Source organism: Rhinolophus sinicus, chromosome 14 (genome assembly GCF_057876585.1).
Source record: "Rhinolophus sinicus isolate RSI-liver-muscle chromosome 14, RSI-T2T, whole genome shotgun sequence".
In the NCBI taxonomy this organism is placed as follows: domain Eukaryota; kingdom Metazoa; phylum Chordata; class Mammalia; order Chiroptera; family Rhinolophidae; genus Rhinolophus; species Rhinolophus sinicus.
In genome coordinates, this window is record NC_142514.1 from 63,829,103 (window position 1) to 63,849,315 (window position 20,213).

The 20,213-nt window shown below is 42.9% G+C and overlaps 1 protein-coding gene across 4 annotated transcripts in view; it reads right to left on the reverse strand.

The window, feature by feature from the left end:
• Window positions 1-15,657: 15,657 nt before the first annotated feature.
• The window catches only part of DDAH1 (dimethylarginine dimethylaminohydrolase 1), a 233,136-nt gene continuing 228,580 nt past the window's right edge, over window positions 15,658-20,213 (reverse strand). For all 4 annotated transcript variants that reach the window (XM_074335078.2, XM_074335076.2, XM_074335077.2 and 1 more), the window contains exon 6: window positions 15,658-18,729. In XM_074335078.2, the coding sequence (XP_074191179.1) occupies window positions 18,613-18,729 (117 nt within the window). In that variant the 3' untranslated portion in view covers window positions 15,658-18,612. The remainder of the gene's footprint in view (window positions 18,730-20,213) is intronic.

A 20,213-nucleotide genomic window follows, 5' to 3' on the forward strand; every position in this document is an offset into this window, starting at 1 on the left:
AGTTCCCTTATGGACTGGAATGTGCACAGAAACCAGAACAATAACAACAAAAAAGCAAAAAAGCAAAAAGCCCACAAACACAAAAAACCCCAAACAAATAAAACACCCCCCAAAAAACCCCGAAACAAAAAAGAATACAACAAAACAAAACAAACAAAAAACAAACCCAATCAAACAAATAAGAATAACCCCCCAAAACAAACAAAACCCCCCACCAAATCCCCAAATAAATTAAACCAGCACTTTAATTGATGGTATGTGACACATACAGGCTAGTTTCTGTACTAAAAAATAAAACAATAAAACATAAGTTCTATATAGCACCTTATAGTTAAGAAAGCACTTTAGACACATCTGCTTTGATCTACTTAACAACTTCATAGTATTACTATTATCTCCATTTATGTGAAAGGATGAAAAGAGGAAGATAAATGGAAAAGAATACAAAGGGTTAGAGACAGGGAGACAGGAAGTGAGTTAGACCAGATCGTGGGGCGATATGCCTGGGACAACATGTGCAGTTGTACTTGGCTACGTACAGCACAATCATAGATGGAGGTCTCAGATATATGTCAGGTAGAAAGATCATCGAATTGTGATATATCATCGAATTGTGATATTATTGTCTTTTATATCTCTAACCACATCAGATTCCAGAAATAACTTATGCTACTGAGTGAGATGACAATTCTGCCACTCAGCAAGTCGCAATGCCCAGGGCTCATGCGCAGGGCCCTGAAAACCAGCACTGGGGCGTCTCTCCTTATCTGGGCTTGCACACCAGAGCTAGATTTTTCCATATATGTCCATGTGCTGCTTTCTGGGACAGGCCTGACCAGGATGGAAGAAAAGTTATGTTTATTGAACACCTTCAATGTATCACAGATATATAGAATAGAAATATGCATATTATCTGAAATTACCTTAAGGTGTAGGTGTACGTTATTTTATAAATGAAGCATTTGAGACTCACAGAGGCTAACAGACTTATCCAATCCAACTCTAGCATCAGATGGGATCTGAAATCTCTAAGAGGAAAAGGGCAAATATTAAGATTAATAAAAGGAAAGATCCAAGATGGCAGAGTAGATAAACACTATGCCTGCTTCCTTCTGTGAACATATTAAAATTACAACTAAATAATAGAACAATCAACCTGAAGAACCATCTGAAGTCTGGCTGACTTCGTTTTATAACTAAAAATGTAGAGAAGAAGCCATATCAAGACTGGTAGGAGGGGTGCAGACGTGAATCTGGCTAACCCCAGATCCACGTTCTCTGTGGGGTGGTTGAGAACTGGGAGGGATATCCTGGCCACGGAGATTCCCCTCAGAGAAGCAAGGGACCCTAACCTTATACCAGGCTCCCCAGCCCAGAGTACTGGTGCCCGAAAGAGAAGCCCCTGCAACACCTGCCTGTGAAAAACAGCAGGGAATTTTACCATCTGGGTCCGTGGGTCGGAGGCGGCAGGAAACCCAGGCATCCTCTTAAAGGGCCCACGCACAGACTCTCTCACTCCCAGGCACTCACCTTGGGCTCCAGTGAAGGGACAGTAACTCAGGGGCTGTCAGAGACATACAGGGGCAGATGGAGTTTGTCATTTTGGAACAAGGGCTGGAGAACAGACTACATTTTCCCTGTGAGGAGTCCTTCTTCCATGCAGCAGGCAGGCAAATGCCATCTTCAATGTGTTGAGCCCTCTTCCTACATTTACAGCCAAATCCAATCTGATTGGCCTGGTGAGCTCCACAGCTCCGCCTGGCTGACTCACTGGGATCCCACCCTACCCAACTCCCCCAACGCCAGAGATACTTTCCCTAAGAATAGCCAGCCTGCCTGCATTGCACTCATTCTTGGACAACTATTAGAGTCCTACAGACCCCAGGCTGGCAGGAACTGGCCTCAGTGTTCTCTGAGACTTTTGCTGAGTAGCTTCAAGCTCAGCACTGGCACCAAACTAGAATTTACATAACCTGGTGATGACAACTCTTTCCACTCTAGTGACTCCCTGAGACTCTGCCTCACCCAACTTGCATACTCATGAGGCTTTATCAATGGCTGAACCTTAAGGGAGCCAGCAGGTGGCAGCAGGCCTCAGGGTGTCCTGGAGCTACCCCAGGTCCGGGACTGTGGCAGACATCCTCGGTTCACAGCGTGACCTCTCCCATGTGCCTCCAGGATCAGCAGAGGCAGCGAACAACCATGGATCACTTTGTAGCTCTTATCAGGTAGTCCCGGTTGGTCACAGGCAGTGGCTGACCTGCGCCTGCACTACAGCCCCTCGCAAGAGGGCCCATAACCAACATACTTGGAGGTTGTCTTCAGACCACAGCAGAGTACTATCCAATTAGCCCCACAAGAGGCACACCCAAAAGCTGGTCTCAACAGGCACCAGAACCCACTGGGAAGAATCCCATTCAGTGGGTTAAGCCCCCCACACAGCAGCCCATCAGCTGTGGATGTGGCCAAACCCAGTCAGCTTAAGGGTCAATCTCCCCCACTGATGTGCCAATAGCAATCAAGGCTCAACTATAACAGGAGGGCACCTACAATCCACACAAGGGACATTCCTGGAACACACAGGGCGGGTGAACAGGGAGACTGTGCCAATGGGCCCCACAGGGCATCTACTACATAAGGCCACCTGGTCAAGACTGGGAGACATAGCAGATCTACCTAATACATAGAAACAAACAGAGAGAGGCAGCCAAAATGAGGAAACAAAGAAATGTGTTGTGTCCTTAGCAACTTTTTCGATTCAGATCTACAGTGGCTCAGTGTCAGTTTCCTAAAATCAGTTTTTCCAAAGCCAAAGACTTTTTAAAATCCTCCAACCTCTTTCCTAAAGTTTGGGAAGTGACCCAGGGATTCCCAAAGAGGAGCTTGTCTTCAAAGAGCCTTTGCAGCCTCTTGAGTTTTCAGAGTGACATCCCATGAAGAAACTGGCCAAGCAGAGCCAACTCCTGCCTTTCCATGTTGGGTCTTTGTTTTCAGAACAGTCCCTGTTTTGGAGAGCTCAAAATTTATAAGCTTCATTACTCATTCAATCGATATTCAAATCAATGTTTATCGAGCTCCTTCTGTGTGCCAGGCCAAGAACTAGGCATGTAGTGGAGAACAAAGCCAGGTCCTGTTTTTCCCCAGGAGTGAGCTATTCTACAAATCATAGCTGTTCTGTGATCTTTGGGAAACACCATCTGCATCAGCTTGAACTTGGTCCCAGGTATCTGGGGAGGGGCCCTCTCTGCTCTCTCTGTTGGGACCACTTTATTTCCCCATGCACCCCAGACATTTGCACACAGAAACCCATTGTCTTTCCTTTGAAACCCAGAAAACCAGTCCCATGACCCCTCAGAGAAGGCCTAGAGTAGCAATCAGGATTTCTGGATGTGGTGGTCTGCTGGCTAGGATTCTGGCAAGAGTAATTCCATTCTTGGACTTGGATATTGGGCTCCTTTTGGACAAATGACAAGTGTGTACAGGCTATGCTGCTTTAATTAGAGGATCAAACAGTTAAGGTAGAAGTTTATAGGACTTTCAAGTAAAAATCCAGAGGTAAGTGAGTAGCCTAGGGTGAGGTTATCTAGGAAGTCAGGGTACTTCTAGCTCGTTCCTTCCCCAACCCAAGGGCTTGCCTTTGCCTTCATGACTGAAGTTGCCTCACCAAGATCAGGTCTAGGTTTCAACCCACAGAAAGGCAGCAAAAGAAGAGGAGGGCATATGACCTGTGATTTGTTCATATCACTTCCATTCATGTCCTGCTGGCCAGAACTTACTCCTATGGCTATAAAGGAGGCTGGGAAATGTAGTCTCCATGTGCCAGGTAAAATTCCCAAGGTCTATTACTAAAAGGAGGAAGGGAAGAATTACCAGTCTCTATCACACACTCCTCTAGTCCTTTTTCCCACTGCCCAGATTGTTCTTGCATCTTTACATATTGGCCCTTAAACCTCATTTCCATGTTCCCCAACCCTGTGGCTCTCTCTGGACTCCTAGGCCTGGCCTACTCCAGTTTGGTTCTTTTTTCTCTTCCTTGAAGTTCCTGCCAGGAACTTCCTTAGGCTGGAGGGCGAGGAGGGGCTTTCGATGGGAGGGGTTGTCATCAAGAGAGAAACAAGATGTTGCCAGCCAAGGCTGGGGCCACCCAAGGCCAGATCCACCTACTTTATAGATGTTGCAGGCCTCCTCAGTACATCAGCTAACAGGAATAAAACATGTATGGAGACATGGCTGAGACATTTCAGGGTTCATGGCAGGAGAGGAAGCCTCTGAGAATGAGCACTTGACGAAGGGTCCAAGTATAAGCTAGAGACTCTGCTTACCAGGAGTCATAATTTCATCTTCTTCTTCCTTTTTCATCTCCTCTTCAGCCTCTCCAGCATCATAGTAATAATGATAACTACCATGTATTGGGCAATACCAATGTCAAGCACGCGAAATGCACCATCTCTTGTAAACTCCACTCCAACACCAAGACATAGGTGTTACTATCTTCATCTTACAACTTGAGAAACTGAGCCACAGGATGGTAAGGACTGACTTTATACTGTTGTTTTAAAGATTAAGTGAGATAATTCCTATGAAACAACTAGCTCAGTGCCTAGCAAACAGAAAGTACTCAATAACTATATTAGCTTTTATTGTTTTAACAGAGGAGGAAACTGGCTTACCGAAGGCAAGTGCTTTTGTCAGTGTTGGCTCCAGAATTTACATATGGAAGGGGTTTACCTTGTGTTCTGGTTTGGGGTACTGGGGGGACGGTTAGGGGACTTGTCTCAAAGCTGTTGTCATGCCGCGTCTCAGCTCCTGCTCCCTGCATAAGAACGCAGGATATGGTGAGGCCAAAAAGGAACACTCATGGAGCCATAGATAGGGGAGTCATACCGCCATACTCTCACTGGCGGCTGGGTAGGAGACACAGGAAGCAGGAGCCACCCAATCTGCAACCTGTTGTCCGCTTGCTTCTTTGCCAACCGACCCCACTTGCTAACTGCAATCAGCTGTACTAACTGCGATCCACGCTTGCTAGCTTAGCCATGGCAGTTATATCAGTGGCTAATGGCTAACTGGTAACAGCTGATGGCCATCTACTACCCAAGCCAGCACATTTCCATGTGAGGCCAAGAGTCTGGAAACTGCTCTCTGGGACTCTGTCCCCACAGCTGTATTTGCATAAAAAGCACACTATGTTAACTTACCCCGTGCATCACAACAGGACCAACATTTTCTAATATGGTTATAGTCATACTTTACATAAAATTGAGGCTATTTCAATTGTTCATTACAAAGGTGATTATTATTGTTTGGAATAGCTTGAGGTGTGATGGAGATCATGGGTGGCGAAAGCCCCTCTAAGCTACCTTTTGGTGTCACCACTATATGACTCAAGCCAGTAAATGACGGAGCCACGATTTGAGAGCAGTCCTGAGTCCATAGCCCATGTTTTCACTACTACCCTGTACCACGTCTGTGAGTTGGCAGAAGATGTGACCAATTAGAGGTTCGGTTTTCCCTGAGCCTGACCTCCCACCTGAGGCGTTGGGGGTTGATGAGCTCCCATGTTTCTGTGACTCTTGGGACCTCCATCACTGTTTCTCACAAGTAAGACAGAGACACAGAAACCCAAAAGGTAGATTTCTCTTTCGTGCATTCACTAAAGAGCAGAGACTTCTAGCAGATAAAATGAACTTGGACTGGGTCTCTTCACCATTCTCCAAATTGTTCTGGAAACCTGTCTCCCAGCATTAGGGCGACTCTCCTGTCAGCCCACCATGCTTACTGGCTTTGACAGTCTCCATTTAATCAGAATTTTCATTCTCCCCTGGAAAGGTCCAAGGTGCTGTCATAGGCTCTCTACAGACAGCACGAATCATACAGCCTTCCTGGCTTTCCCCCAAAGGGGTGCTATAGGGTTTGACGGTTTCTGGATAACTGTGATGACAACAGGCTAGGCTGGGGTTTTACAAATAAATGCTTCTCAAATCTGAAGAGCATGTCAAAGACACCCGTTCGTAAAAGCCTGTGTCAGATTCTGACCAGAGATTAGAATTGTTTTTGATTAGCTCTAAGTGAAAAGTAAAGCCAGCCCCACCCCTAAGGAGATAGATGGCTGGCTCCAGGCTCTCACTCATTGATTGATCCATTCACTCTTAAGTCACCAGATATTTATTGAGCACCTACTATGTGTCAAACACCATACTAAGTACCGGGATGTGATCTGCCCCTAATTCAGAGCTCATTGTCCTCTGTAGAGGACACAGGTGTACAATGAGACAAGTACTGTGTTTTCTTTATATTGGGCCCAAATCTGTGAATTTGTCCATTTGTCTGTTTTTGTACTTTTCAAACATCCTGAGCACTTGCTGTGTTAGGTGCTGGGAGCATGGTGCTAGGAAAGGCTCTTTCTACCCTCAACCTCTCCTACCTAGGCCGAGACTAGCCTGGGCGTGAACAACCAAACAGCAGTGTGCTGACAAGTACTGTTGCCAAGCGAATTGGTTAATTTTATGTGTCAACTTGATTGGGCTACAGGGTGCCCAGATATTTGGTTAAACATTATTTCTTGTGTCTGTGAGAATGTTTCCGGGTGAGATTAACATTAGAATTGGGGGGCTGAGTCAAGCAAATTGCACTTCCCAAAGTGGGTGGGCCTCATCTAGTCCTTTGAGGAACTAAACAGAATAAAAAAGGCTGAGTAAGAAAAAACTCTCTCTGTCTGCCTGACTGTCTTTGTGCTGAGATTGCTCTTTTCCTGCCTTCAGACTTGGACGCAGACTGGACTTTACACCATCAGCTCTCCCAAGTCTCCAGCTTGATGACTACAGGTCTTGGATTTCTCAGCTTCCATAATTGTGCAAGCCAATTCCTTGTAGTAAATCTATCATATAGCATCTATGTCTATATTTGTATCTCTCTATATCTATATCTAATCTACCTATCTTATCTATCTATCAACTATCTATCTATCTATCTATCTATCTATCTATCTATCTATCTATCTATCTATACAATTCTGTTTCTCGGGTGAACCCAGACTATACACCAAGCAATGATGGGAATCCATTGGGAGCCATTGAAATGTCTGGTGCATTGAACAAAAGTGCCCTTGCAGGTTTTTCATGCTTTTGAAGTGTGGGGCCACGAGGACTGAGTCAGACTGCAGAAGGGTCTTGGCTAGCTTCTTCCCCTGTTCTCTCATCTCCTCTCTTCTTGTTCCTTCCCTGCTCTCCACCCCTCCCCTCCCCTTTCTCTCCCTCTTCTCTCTTCTCCCTTTCTCTTTCTTGCCTTCCCCACCTACTTTTGGTTGTCATTATTCTTAATTTCTTGCCTTTCCCTTAAAACACAGGTTCCAGGTTAGGGCCAGATGGACATATTTCATATGCAGATGTGAATAATTAGTAAGAATCAAAGTGTTGCCAGCCCACCCTTACGCTACGTTGGTGATTTTAAATTTTTTTCAGCAAGGGAAAAAATTCTTAGCTAAAAAGCTGATGCTCCATGGGAGAAAACGCAGGCATGGGTCAAGGAGTGGGTGGTTTCCTGGCCATGAACCCTTTCGACCCTCCCAGATTCCAGTGTGTATGGATCTTAAATATCCCTGCAGGGATTTTGGCTCTATTTCTGGTTTCAGCCAAGGTGGGAGAGGCCAGGCGACAGGATCTGTGCAGGCCACGTCCACAAGCGGGTCATATGAAGGCTCAGTTGACCGACGGTCGCGTGAACCACAAAGGCCACCGACTCAGCAGTCACAGACGGCGACCTTCTCCCTTCTCCCACCCCAAAGGCCCCTTGAGAAAATAGAAATGACCACTCGAGGGCGCTGTTACTCCACAATTTTTCTGTAAAAACTGCTGCCGGCTCACAAGGAAGTTCAGATTTCCTTTTTTTTTCTTTCTTTTTTTTGGGTGGGTGGGTGTCAACCAAAGGATGCTTCTGGGAAAGATGAGCAACCCATACTCCCAGATCTGTATGAATACGGAAAAGCAGAGGTAGGAAAACTATACATTTTGAAAATGCCTTGATGTGTAATAATTTTGAACTTTTACCAGGGCACTTGGGCAGCACAGAAGAGCACGGGCTGTGCTGCCCAGACAGAATCAGGGTCTGAGCCTCAGTGCCAGACGCACTAGCTGTGTGACTTTGTTCAGTGACTGAATCTCTCTGGGCTTCAGCTTTGTCACCTGCTTCATGGGGCACTTGTGAGGGTTAAGAGAAAGAGGCACACAACACTCCTTGGCATCATGCCAGTCACAGAGAGTGTAAAACAAAAAGCTATTATCATTAAATTCTATTTACAAAATTAAAAAAAGTGACCAAGAAGGCATTAGCTGCTTGCAAGCCAAGTGGAGGGTGGGCTGGGGTCCAAAGCTATACAATTAGATGACAAAGGAAGGGGAACTTAGATGGAGGAATTGGCCAGATCAGGTCAAGCGAAGAAAATACCACCAGAAAAGGTAACTTGATTTCTCCCTCCTTTTCCTGTATAAAAATGCTGTGTTGATGCTGCATCCGTAGGCTCGCCTGGCTGAGAAGCAGCTTCTTTCAATATTACTCTCAGCCTCATCACTTTGGGCAAATTTCATTCTCATCTCCTTTTGCTTATTCAGACTGCTGTTCACCCCAGCTAGAGGAGCAAAGTCAGGGCCAAAATATGATGTGGGATTTGGGAACTTGAGAGGAAAGAAAAATGACCAGTTAACAAATTATTATACAGGCCATGTGGACTCCCCGGTTGACATAATATGAGGAACTTAGTATGTGTGGTAATTATGTGCACTTGAGTTGAGTTTTAGACAAACATATAAAATGAACATTATTTCCTCTTTTAAAAAGCGGCTGTGACAGCAAGAAGCATCCTGTAAGCAATTATTATGCAACACTATTTCGAGGGTTGGGCTCTGTCAATGAATTTTAACCACTAAAGAACAGAAAGTCTATTTGGGGGCTAAGGTACTTGTAAGAATGGCAGCTTCTGAGTTTTGTACTGACAGGTGCTGGTGAAAAGCTGATTAATCCCATTCAAGAATATAATAGGGCACATCTGTATAGCACCGCATAGGGTACCAAGTACTTTTATATAAACTGCCTCATTCGCTGTTCTCAACCACCCCTCGAGATATGAAGAGGACAAAGAGTATTATTACTGTCATTAAGAAAAACAGCTTTATTGAGATATAATTCGTATACCAACCAGCTCACCCTTTAAAGTGTACAATTCAATGGTTTGAAGCATATTCACAGATGTATGCAACCGTCACAATCATTTTAGACCGTTTCAATTATGCTAAAAAAAAATCCGCTATCCTTTAGTTATCACTCCCTCTATCTTCTCCCTATTCCCTTCTCCCCCCACCTCCAGCCTGAACAGCCACTAATCCACTTTTTGCCTATACTGGACATTTTGCATAACTGGATTCATATAATATATGGTCTTTTGTGACTGGCTTCTTTCACTTAACATACTGTTTTCAAGGTTCAGTCATATTGTACAATGTGTCAGTACTTCATTCTTTTTTATGGCTGAATAATATTCCATTGTGTGGAGGTAACACATACATTTAGGTTGTTTCCTCCATTATTTATTTTGAATAATGCTGCTATAAACATTAATGTAGGGGTGGCCGGTTAGCTCAGTTGGTTAGAGTGTGGTGCTCTTAACAACAAGCTTGCCGGTTCGATCCCCACATGGGCCACTGTGAGCTACGCCCTCCACTAGATTAAAACAACTACTTGACTTAGAGCTGATGAGTCCTAGAAAAACACACATAAATAAATAAAAAGTAAAAAAATTAATGTACAAGATTTTTTCTTTTCTTTCCTTTTTTTTTTTTGTGTGTGTGTGTGTATATACATATGCTTTCATTTCCTTTGTATATGTTCCTAGGAATGGAATGGTTAGATCATATGGTAGCTCAATGTTTAAGTGTTTGGGGAACTGCCAGGCTGTTTTCCAAAGTGGCTGCATTTTAATTTCCATCAGCAGTGTACAAGGATTATGATTTCTTCACATCTTTGCCAATATTATTATCTGACTTTTTGATTTTAGCCATTCTATAGGGTGTGAAGTGGTATCTCACTGTGCTTTGCACAACACTGATGACTAATGAGGTCTAATATCTTTTCATGTGTTTATTGGCTATTTGAATATCTTCTTTGGATAAATGGAGAGATTGCCCATTTTAAAATTCGGTTGTCATTTTTATTATTGAGTTGTAAGAGTTTTTTATATATTTGAGATATAAAAACTTATCAGATGTATGAATTGCTAATATTTTCTCCCATTTGGTGGGTTGTCTATTAAGTTTTTGGGTAATTCCCTTTGAAACACAAAAGTTTTCAATTTTGATGACCAATTTTCAGAGACTTAAAAAATTAAAAACAAAAAAATATCTTCATTAATTATGTAGGGGAGCCAGTTCACAGATCTCCTCATTCTGTCATGCTGTGCGTGGAACCCTCACTACTGTTATTTAATAGATGAGGAAAATGTTCATGTATTTGCGAGACTGGGAGTCACAGAGGGGAAAGGAAAGTCGCCCAGCATCAGAACAGTAAAACTGTCTCATCATAGAATTCCAAGGTAGTAAAGGACAGTATATGTTATCTATGAGGTCTGACAATTAAGTTCACAAACTTGTTGCAACGATGCTGTTAACCCTTTATGATATCAGAGGGATTATTCATTATGAATTTGTACCATCTGGACACACAGTTAACCAAGTTCACTATTTGGAAGTGCTGAGAAGGTTGTGGGAAAAAGATGAAAACCACCTGAACTTTTCACCAATTCATGGCTCTTGCATCACGACAATGCACCAGCTCACAGTGCACTGTCTGTGAGGGAGTTTTTAGCCAGTAAACGAATAACTGTATTGGAACACCCTCCCTACTCACCTGACCTGGCCCCCAAAGATTTCTTTCTTTACCCAAAGATAAAGGAAATATTGAAAGGAAGACATTGTGATGACATTCAGGACATCAAGGGTAATAGGATGACAGCTCTGATGGCCATTCCAGAAAGAGTTCCAAAATTGCTTTGAAGGGTGGACTAGGAGCTGGCGTCGGTGCATAGCTTCCCAAGGGGAGTACTTTGAAGGTGACCATAGTGATATTCAGCAATGAGGTATGTAGCACTTTTTCTAGGATGAGTTTGTGAACTTAATTGTTTGACCGTTGTATATTAGCTTTTACTGGATAAAACAATCTCTCTACCACTATTCTTAGATGCAGTCCTTCGGTCTTTACTTGAATATCCCCAGAAGCGAAGAACTCACTGGTAGTATTAGTTTAGGTTGAACATTATTCCCACGGGCAAGATAACTGTGTATAACCAAAGCCGCTTGTGCCCAGCAAGGTCAGTGTATGTGCAAAATAAAAAAAGGGAAACAGAGAAAACAGGTTCTTCGGAATCCTAAACAACCTCACGTCACCAGCAGTCACGCAGGCATGCTGTAAAAAGGCAACTGGCTGTCTTTGGACACCAGGTGCCCAAGAGACTGCTCTAATTTTAGAATTAACACAGTGCTTGCTAAAGAGGTCCAGGACTCATGGGTCTGGAATGTGACGTTCTTTCACCCTCAGGCTGTGTAGACTCATGTTCTACCGTTGATTCTGCTCTAATCATTTTCTAATATTGAGAGAGGGAGAACAAGACCATATAACTGGCATGTGCCTGAGGAATTTGTCAAGAAATACAATTTAAATGACAACCTCGAGAGAGAGTTGGTGACGGCCACTCTCTGATGGGCTAAGAGCTTGTTTGCATGGTGGTATTGTGCCACCACCATTAGCCTCTAGCTTCTCCAGATCCTTTCTCTGCATGTCTCTGCCAGCTCTGGGACCCAGGGGGCTCACCCCAGCAGGGGGCATCTCCTGGGTCCTGTCACTAGCCAGCTTGTAGTTAGTCAAAGGGGAGCGCCAGCACATGAGAGAGTGAGAGGAGCGAGGCTGAGGTACAGCTTCCCTGCTCTGGAACCTGATCTCTGGCTAGAGCTGCGGCGCCTCCTGTCTCAGATCCGGTCCTTGTCCTGTTGGGCCTAGGCGTCCAGCTGACAGCTGGTTTCTGGGTGTCTCACCATCTCTTGTTTGTACCCTTATCACCCATCCCTCTGAAACTGACCTTCACTGAAATCTCTTTATGCGCGTCAAATGAAGGTGAATTCTATTTCCTATCAGACAGACTCCTTGTGACCATCTTGCCGTGGTAACAATGTTCCTTCCATCTCCCCCAATGATTATCAAGCCTAAGAAGGAAAGCAAGCCCCATGTTGTTATCCTAGCACTAACTCTAGGGGACTTCATATGCTCTCGTCTGGGTCCCATGTAAACAAAATGGATGACCTTGTTCATATCCCACCCTGGAATTTCAAGCCTCTGTTGGACTCAAGAATCTGTTTACTCCACAAAATTCTTCCAGAGGAAGAAGAGCTAAAATTTCTACGTGGCTCAAATGTTGCTTGGAATCAGAACTTGTTTGGTTCCTGCACTTTTTCCATCAGTGTGAAGTATGCAGAGTGTTGTTGTTTTTTTTAAGGAGGACGCAGCTCACAGTGGCCCATGTGGGGATCGAACCAGCAACCTTGGTGTTATCAGCACCACGCTCTAGCAACTGAGCTAACCGTCCATCCCTGAAGTATGCAGAGTTTTTGTACCATTACAGAGTAGTGGGAATTTCAACACATAGCACATGGTATCCTAATTTAAATTTTAAATTTTGAGTTGTCCCAAGTCTGAGCTAATTAATACGCTTCCTTGCCCATGAGCAGGAGCTTTAAAAAATATATTTGTAAAAGGTTTAAACACATGAAAAAGCAAACTACCTTCTTAGGTCTGTGTTAATTCACCCACGCTTGCTCTTTGTATTTACTCATAGCCAAATGACTAAATCTTCTGTTTATAAAAAGAAGGGGCTTCCCAAGACCGAGGGACCCATCATGTCACAAGCCAGCCGAGGCTATATTTTACCAAGTGGTTAGCTGGCACACTGGTTTGGATCTTGTATTTATTTATAGCGATAGTAACATATTTGGTACTTACAATTTCTAAAAGGCTGATAATCCGTTATCTCATGCTGTAAGTGGCCCAACTTTCACTGAGTTAGAAATGAGTGTTTGGAGGGGGAAGGGAAGTGGGAAACATTCCAAATTGCAAACAGTTGCCTAACGGAAGTGTTTTTGGAGCAGCTGTGTCGGCTACCAAGGGAACCTGTGAATTTGCCATGGAAGCTGTCAGGCCAGCTTAGAGGCATCAATGATGAAAATCCTGAGTTATTTCTGGAGTAGGTGATTGATGTTTCAAATAGAAGGTGACATTTTGATGGGATCCAGACTCAATATGATAGGAGTTAATGAGGATAATGATGATGATAATGATATTTACATTATACCTTTCTTCCAAAGAACCTTTCAATCCTTTTACCTCATTTGTGTTGAAAATGTCCCATTGGAGGAGGGGAAGGTGTTATTAATCTGTTTGTCAGGAGAGAAAACAGAGAGAGTTAATTGCCCAGCTTTCAGGCTCCATTTTGGTGATGAGAAGAGATGTTTAACTGACACATTAAACTTGGAGAAATTAAACTTAGAGAAACGCCAGTCTCAGTTCCCATTCATCCAATACAATGCTGCCACAGCAAGCCCAGTGACATCACTCGCTGACCCACAAATCTTCAGGGGATCCTCACAGACTGCCAAATTCAATCTACCTTAACAGGCAAGGCCCTCACACTCCAATCTACATGATCTCACTATGCGCTTATATTTTCCCATGATTCAGCCAAACCAACCCACTTGCTTGCCCCTACCATCTGCTCTGAGCACCTCATTCTGTCATCGTGTTCATCACACTTGCAGTAACTTGTCTCATAACTGTCTTCCTATTTGGATGTAAATTCCAGGCAAGCAGGGACTGTCACCACTGTATCCACAGCGCCTACCGAGTTAACTGGCACACAGTAGGTGCTTTGGAAGGTCACCCTGTGCTCTCCCACTTCCATGCCTTTGTTCATGTCATTCCCTCAGCCTTGAATGCCTGCACTCCCCTCTCGGCCTGTTGAAGGCAGAGCTGCCCTTCCAATCTCACATCAAACCTGACTCTTCTTTTCTTTTTTTAAACCTGACTCTTCTGTGTGGTCTCCCCTGCTTGGGAACTACCACAATACTGTTCTTTTTAGTTCCTACCCTACCTTCTGCTGTGTCATAATCATTCGTGCACATGTGTCGTTGTCCTTCCCTGCCCCACCCAGACTGGCAGCTCTTGAAAGACAGGGCCTGTTCCTGGAGCCTGGCAGAGTGTGGGTATGTTAAATATGTGCTCACTTATCTAAAACTACTGTTGGCCAGAATTCTTCACTCAGTAAAACTCCCATTTCCAGAATCTGCAGCTCATTGCGAGGGGGGATTTTTCTCATTCTTATCTGGTGGGTGAGGGAATCCCTGCCAACACTTCCTTTAAAATGTGTCTCTCTTCTCTCTGAAGAGCACTCAGGCACTTAGGAGGAGGGTTCCTTTGGGTACTGGGGTCCACAGCAGGTTTGCACAGCTGGCTGTTGGCATTTTTTTTTTCTTTCAGCTTCATCACCCTTATCAACACCAACCTAAATAAGGCAGAACTAATCAGTGCAACATCAACTGAGAAGGTGGGATTAAATCAGTGACCTCTCCAAGGAATGTGAGTGCTGCTCTGTGCTTCTGGTGAGCCTTTGTATGCACCGTTCCATTACGATAAGAAGGCACCAGGTTGAACGAACTCTGGGTGTGTGTAAAGCCTTGTAGACAACAGATTTCTGATAGCTCGAAGACGCCCAGCTATTAGCAGTGTGGGCACACCCAACGTCTGTGAGCTAACACTCCCCATAAACTAGAGACCCATCAACAACAGCATCATGGAATATGCAGGGCTGTTAAAATTGATGATGTAGCTCTATATTTATTGACATGGACAGATGCCCGAATATATTGCTAAGTGGAGGAAGCCGGCTGTGGAATAGCATGATTACGTAGAATTATTCCACATTTATAGCCATAGCTATTCACAGAGGTGTGGATATTCTCTAAGATGTTAATAGTAGCCATCTCTAGGTGATAAGATTTTGGGTAATGTTTTCTTTAATTTTGTTTTTATAGTTTCTTTGTAGTGTCTGAATTTTATTTTTACACTGAACAGTTATTTTTACAATCAGAAAAAGAAAACAATGCTACTTTCAGCGTGGAAATGTTGAAAATAAGAGTCTGATTAAAAAAAATCTTCAAATTTCCTAAAAGATGCTCACTGTAAAACAAACAGAAACAAAAAAACAAAGTCTTGTATGAGTGAAGAAAAAAATTGTTCAATTGCCTCCATAACTGAGCCATATAATGTACTGACCAGAGTTAACAGTCAAGGGAAGAAGGAAGCCTTTTTAAGGAGGAGCACGTGTGAAATCAAAGATCTCCTGCCCCAACATGGGGAGTATGCAAACTTTTTAAGTGCCTGAAGTATAAAGTATCTCTTTCACTATCATTTTAATCTAAGCTACTGATGGTAGTTGATTTACAGGTACAGTGTTTCTAATCCCATAGCTCATAGAAGAGAGAAAACTTCCATCTCTGATAGTAAAGAAATGATGGCTTGATTCACCACAGCAATTTCTGTTAAAAAAAAAGAGAGACAGACACCGTTGAACACAGTATAACACACTTTATTCCATCGTGATTGGCGTACTTGCAGGATCAGGACAGCAAGAGATTAACATCAGTGCAGGACTTCTCTGGACTAAAGGGCCACGAAAGGCATTACTGGTTTTGGCACAGAGTGTATCACCATACATTAGTTGGAACAAGATGGTCAGGAAAATAAAATGCACAAACCTAACACCATGTGGAAATTAAGTCTGAGTTCTGTAGACCGTTAAAGAGTAAATAATTACAAAGACTAACATGCAACTCTAGATAAGTCACAGTATTAATCTATAGACTATCTTCTCCCCTTAGAGATGAAGAGATGGCATCAGAAATCTGTTCACTGTAGATTAAAAGAACAATCAATACACGTTAGTGAGATCTACCTATTGATTTCTATAGCAATCCATCATAGTTGAAGGAATGATGCTAAATAATGTACCTTCTCTATATTGTCCTTATTAAATTGAATCATACTGACTGATCAAGTAATTCAACTTTTACTTACTGAAATACAATTACTAATGTCTTTATAACATCAAAAAGCAGTTTTTGTTATTTATCTATCCTTATAAATCACAACGGACGAGAGGGGAACCTATGTACCAGGTTATCGTTCCTCTTCAAAGATGACATTACGCTGATGAGAACACCCAAGAAGTCATCTTACTGTGCTGCGAATATTTTAGATTTTCACATCGTCATATCACATAGGGAGTCCAAAGAAGCCAGCCTAGTCCGAGACACAGCGATGCAGAGTAAGATTCTTAGAAGAGGCACACAGATTCTAAGTGATTTCTTGAGACAAAGAGGGAAAGAAGCAAAGGAAAAGTGAAAAACAGCTTTCTGTAGAAAAAAATTACTAAAAAAAAAATCTATTCACTTGCAATTGACTAAACATAATAGAGAACAAATAGTTCTTTAATTTGGGATGATAGAAGTAAAGACATGGACAATTATATGCCCATGTGGATTAAGCCCAAACCAGTGGATTGGGTTAGCTCTCTCGTGGTTGTTTTTGAGATGTTGAGCTCTTGTAAGGGGACTTCTGCTTTTGCCCATATGAGGCCATATTTAACCCCAAGGGGTAACTGTAAACGCTAAGGACAATTTTTCTTTATTAACGTGGGCATGTGGGTAACATTTATTCTCTCTCTGGTAAAAACATATTACTCACCCATGGTAAAATAGTTGGAAATATGACATTGACCAAGATATGGTTTATTCATAGGAATGCATATAACTAGATATTTGCATGTGAAATAAATTTTAAAGTTAAGCAACAAGGAAGAGGTGTAGGAGAGGGAATTTCTTCAAATTCTGGCAAAAAATCATCAAATAAATGAAAAAGACAGAGAGTGGTTAAGGATGTATTGGTTTTCTGAGAGGTTTACCACTTCCATTTACTAAGGGGGAGAGGAACTGAAGGTAATTCTCTCTTGATCATCAAAAATAAGGAATGTTTGATTACTTACACATAGTTGAGCAGAGCAAGACTTGAAGTAGTATTTCTTAATCTCCCTGATTCTCACTCTTAAACAACCTACAGGCAATACAGGAAAGGTGGGGATGACTGGGAAGTTCGATAACATGCCCGAATCAGTCACCATTCCTTGGAAAGTACCATTTCCCTCGCCTGCTAAAAGGCTGATTCTTCCAGGTTTAAATAAAAGACAATGACCTCTCCCTTCACTGCGGCATTGTTCTATGTAAGAAATTCGTGTCATTTTAAGGTTGTGCAATTTGAAGGCTAGAGCGGAAAGAAGTTTTAAATTGAATTCCACAGTAAGTATTCATGGGTATTTCAAGGTAAAATTGTCCATTGTCAACAGTTGGTCGCAAGCACCAGGCCAATCACTTCCGGAACTTCCATCTGGCTCACACTAGACCATCAACAATCATTTTTAGACGTGATGTCTCTTTTGAAAGAAATAACTTTACTAGGCTAGGATAATTGCTGGGGGTAGAAGGCTAGAAATAGGATGAGTCACAACAGGAGGAACAGAAATGAGCTGAGGAAAAAAAATGAGACAATTCCCTAAGGTCTGTATATGGACAATAATGAAACAAAAATTCATGGAATGTGACTTAAAGACTTTTTGTTGAGCCACGGGGTGTTTCCAAGTTTCTTGATCTACGATCCCCTAGCAACGATCTGGTGCTGAATTTCCCTTCCTCGGTGTGATGCCCTACTTCTTCTGGAATTTAGATTTCTGGGGAAACACTGTCAGGATGTGTCTCTGTGCGGTAAGCTCTCCCCCAAACAGCGGCTCTGATTTTGGTCACAGTTCTGCTGAGGGGCCTGTTTGTCCCTCTGGGGGAGAGTTGGGGTGTAGCAGAAGATGTAGCCATGAGGCAGAAGAGACAGATGGTGGACAGGACAAACCTGTAGGAAGGTATCCAGAAGGCAAGACCCCTGATTTTTCCCAAGGTCAAGGTGATTCTGATAGAAATGGGAAAAGCAAAAGAAAGTAACTGGAAAAAAAGTTTTTAGAGTTCGCAAGAAAGAAGGGGAATGGAAAAGAATCCATGGACCAGGGAATTTCATAGGAAGCAAAAATGATTAATGCTATAAAGAACCCCCCCCCCCAAAAAAAAAACCCCAGCTTATCTGATTGATCAAGAAAACATTCTTCGGCATATGTTGGCAACTACATGATTTTCACATTGATAACAAACACTAAATGAGTGTTTCCTTACAATCATTAATCACATTTCAATAATTCATTAGCTCTATATTTTCTAGGTTGCTTAATTCATTTAGCAAATCCACAGCTTCGGTACCACCGTGAGGGGAGAGAAGGAGGGTGCAGAACAAAGCAATTACACTCAAAATTAAACTTTTGTAAACCAGAGTTAGTAGCACAGTGGCACAGTAGATTGTCAATGAAAACGACAGGAGTGGGGACAGCTGTTGGCTGTGAGTGCAGTATTGCCAGCTGCAGGGAGGGACTGCAACTCAGGAGTCTGCCTTCTTGTTAATTAAAATCGAGCAGCAGGTGAGCAGCCCGTCCACCTTTTCCAGTTCAGAGACGCTCACAGGAATCAGCATATGGTCCTTCAGCTTTTCATAAACCTAGAGGAGGGGTCAAGGAAAGGGAGCGAGGAGGATTATGCTTCTGCTTCTGTCTTACCACCTGCTCCCCACCTGGGTTAGAGAATTAATTTGGTTGTGAATGTAGGCTTTTCAACCCATTTAACCCCAAGATGTGCATGGCAATCTAGACCACACACGTGCTCACAGCCATACCCCATAAAGCAAGGAACGTTGGTTAACCACTAGCTCTGTGCTTTAACCTCAAAGCCAAGATGTGTCAAAAATGTGGTTGGTAAATGTGCCTTTCCTGTGCTGTTGTCATTGGTAGATTAAGTGATACATGAAAGGCGGTGGCCATGTTTTCAGTCTGAATATTACTCTCTCCCCACACTTTATAACCCTTTCAAGTATACTTTAATGTTTCTTTCCTTACCAACGCCACTGGGAAAAACTTGACAAAATATAATTTAAGTGAAGCATTTCAGGCCAAACTGCTTTTAAACCACAGGTGTGAATTTTATAGCATCTTCTGACACTCATAGAAAGCATGTGTCAACACTTCAAACTAAAGACCCACAGATTTTTTTCCCCTGATGATCAAACAAAGCACATTTAAAAAAAAACAAAATCACTTGAAAACACACTGCCTAAAAATAATCTACCATTCTTCTTTAGGAAGCATTGTGTTCCTTAAAATTCACTATGGCGTTTAAGAGCACTGGCGCTGGACAGAGTTGGGTTCCAAACCTGGTGCTGTCAACTTACTACCTAAAGTGTGACTTCAGTCAAGTGATACCCCTCTGAGCCTCGGATTACTTCTTTGAAAGACTGGAATAAAAATGGTGCCCTCACAGGGCTGCTGTAAGGAATCAATAAGATAATGCATGTAGCATGCCTGGCATAGCGCCTGGCACAGGGGAAGCCCTCGGTAAACATGGAGGTTACCATTTTCGGTGATGACACGGGGTTGAATTCAGAAGCAGTTAATGAGCATCTGCTTGTCAGATGATCAATGTGGTTGGACAGGCATGAAGCATCCAGAGCTGTGAGACTCCACATGAATTCTGTGACACGAGTGCTTGCCGATATCACAGATATCTAGGGTGGGGGTCCAGTAACCTGTATTTTTAAACAACCCTGATGCATATTAAAGTATGATGCCCATTATTTATCAAGCACTGGTTAAGCGCAGTCTGGGGTCAGGAGTCCTATATTTTTCTCAGGTTCACACTTTCAGCCATGTTAATAGAAATTACCTATGGCTCCCCCTACCATTCTCTTTTTACCTGCTAAGAGGTAAGCCTAGAAATTACACAGTATTGCACTTTTAAATGGTGGCATAAAGTATCTAAAATTTTTAAAGCTTAAGATGTAAAACAAATAAGATCAATGGTTACTAAAGGCTCGCCTATAATACTTAGTATAATTATCTTGTCCCTTTGGGCAGAGATGAAGATGCTGAAATGATTAAAAGATAGGGACACTTGAAGGATCTGTGGAGGAGCACTGTTTTACCTGCTTGG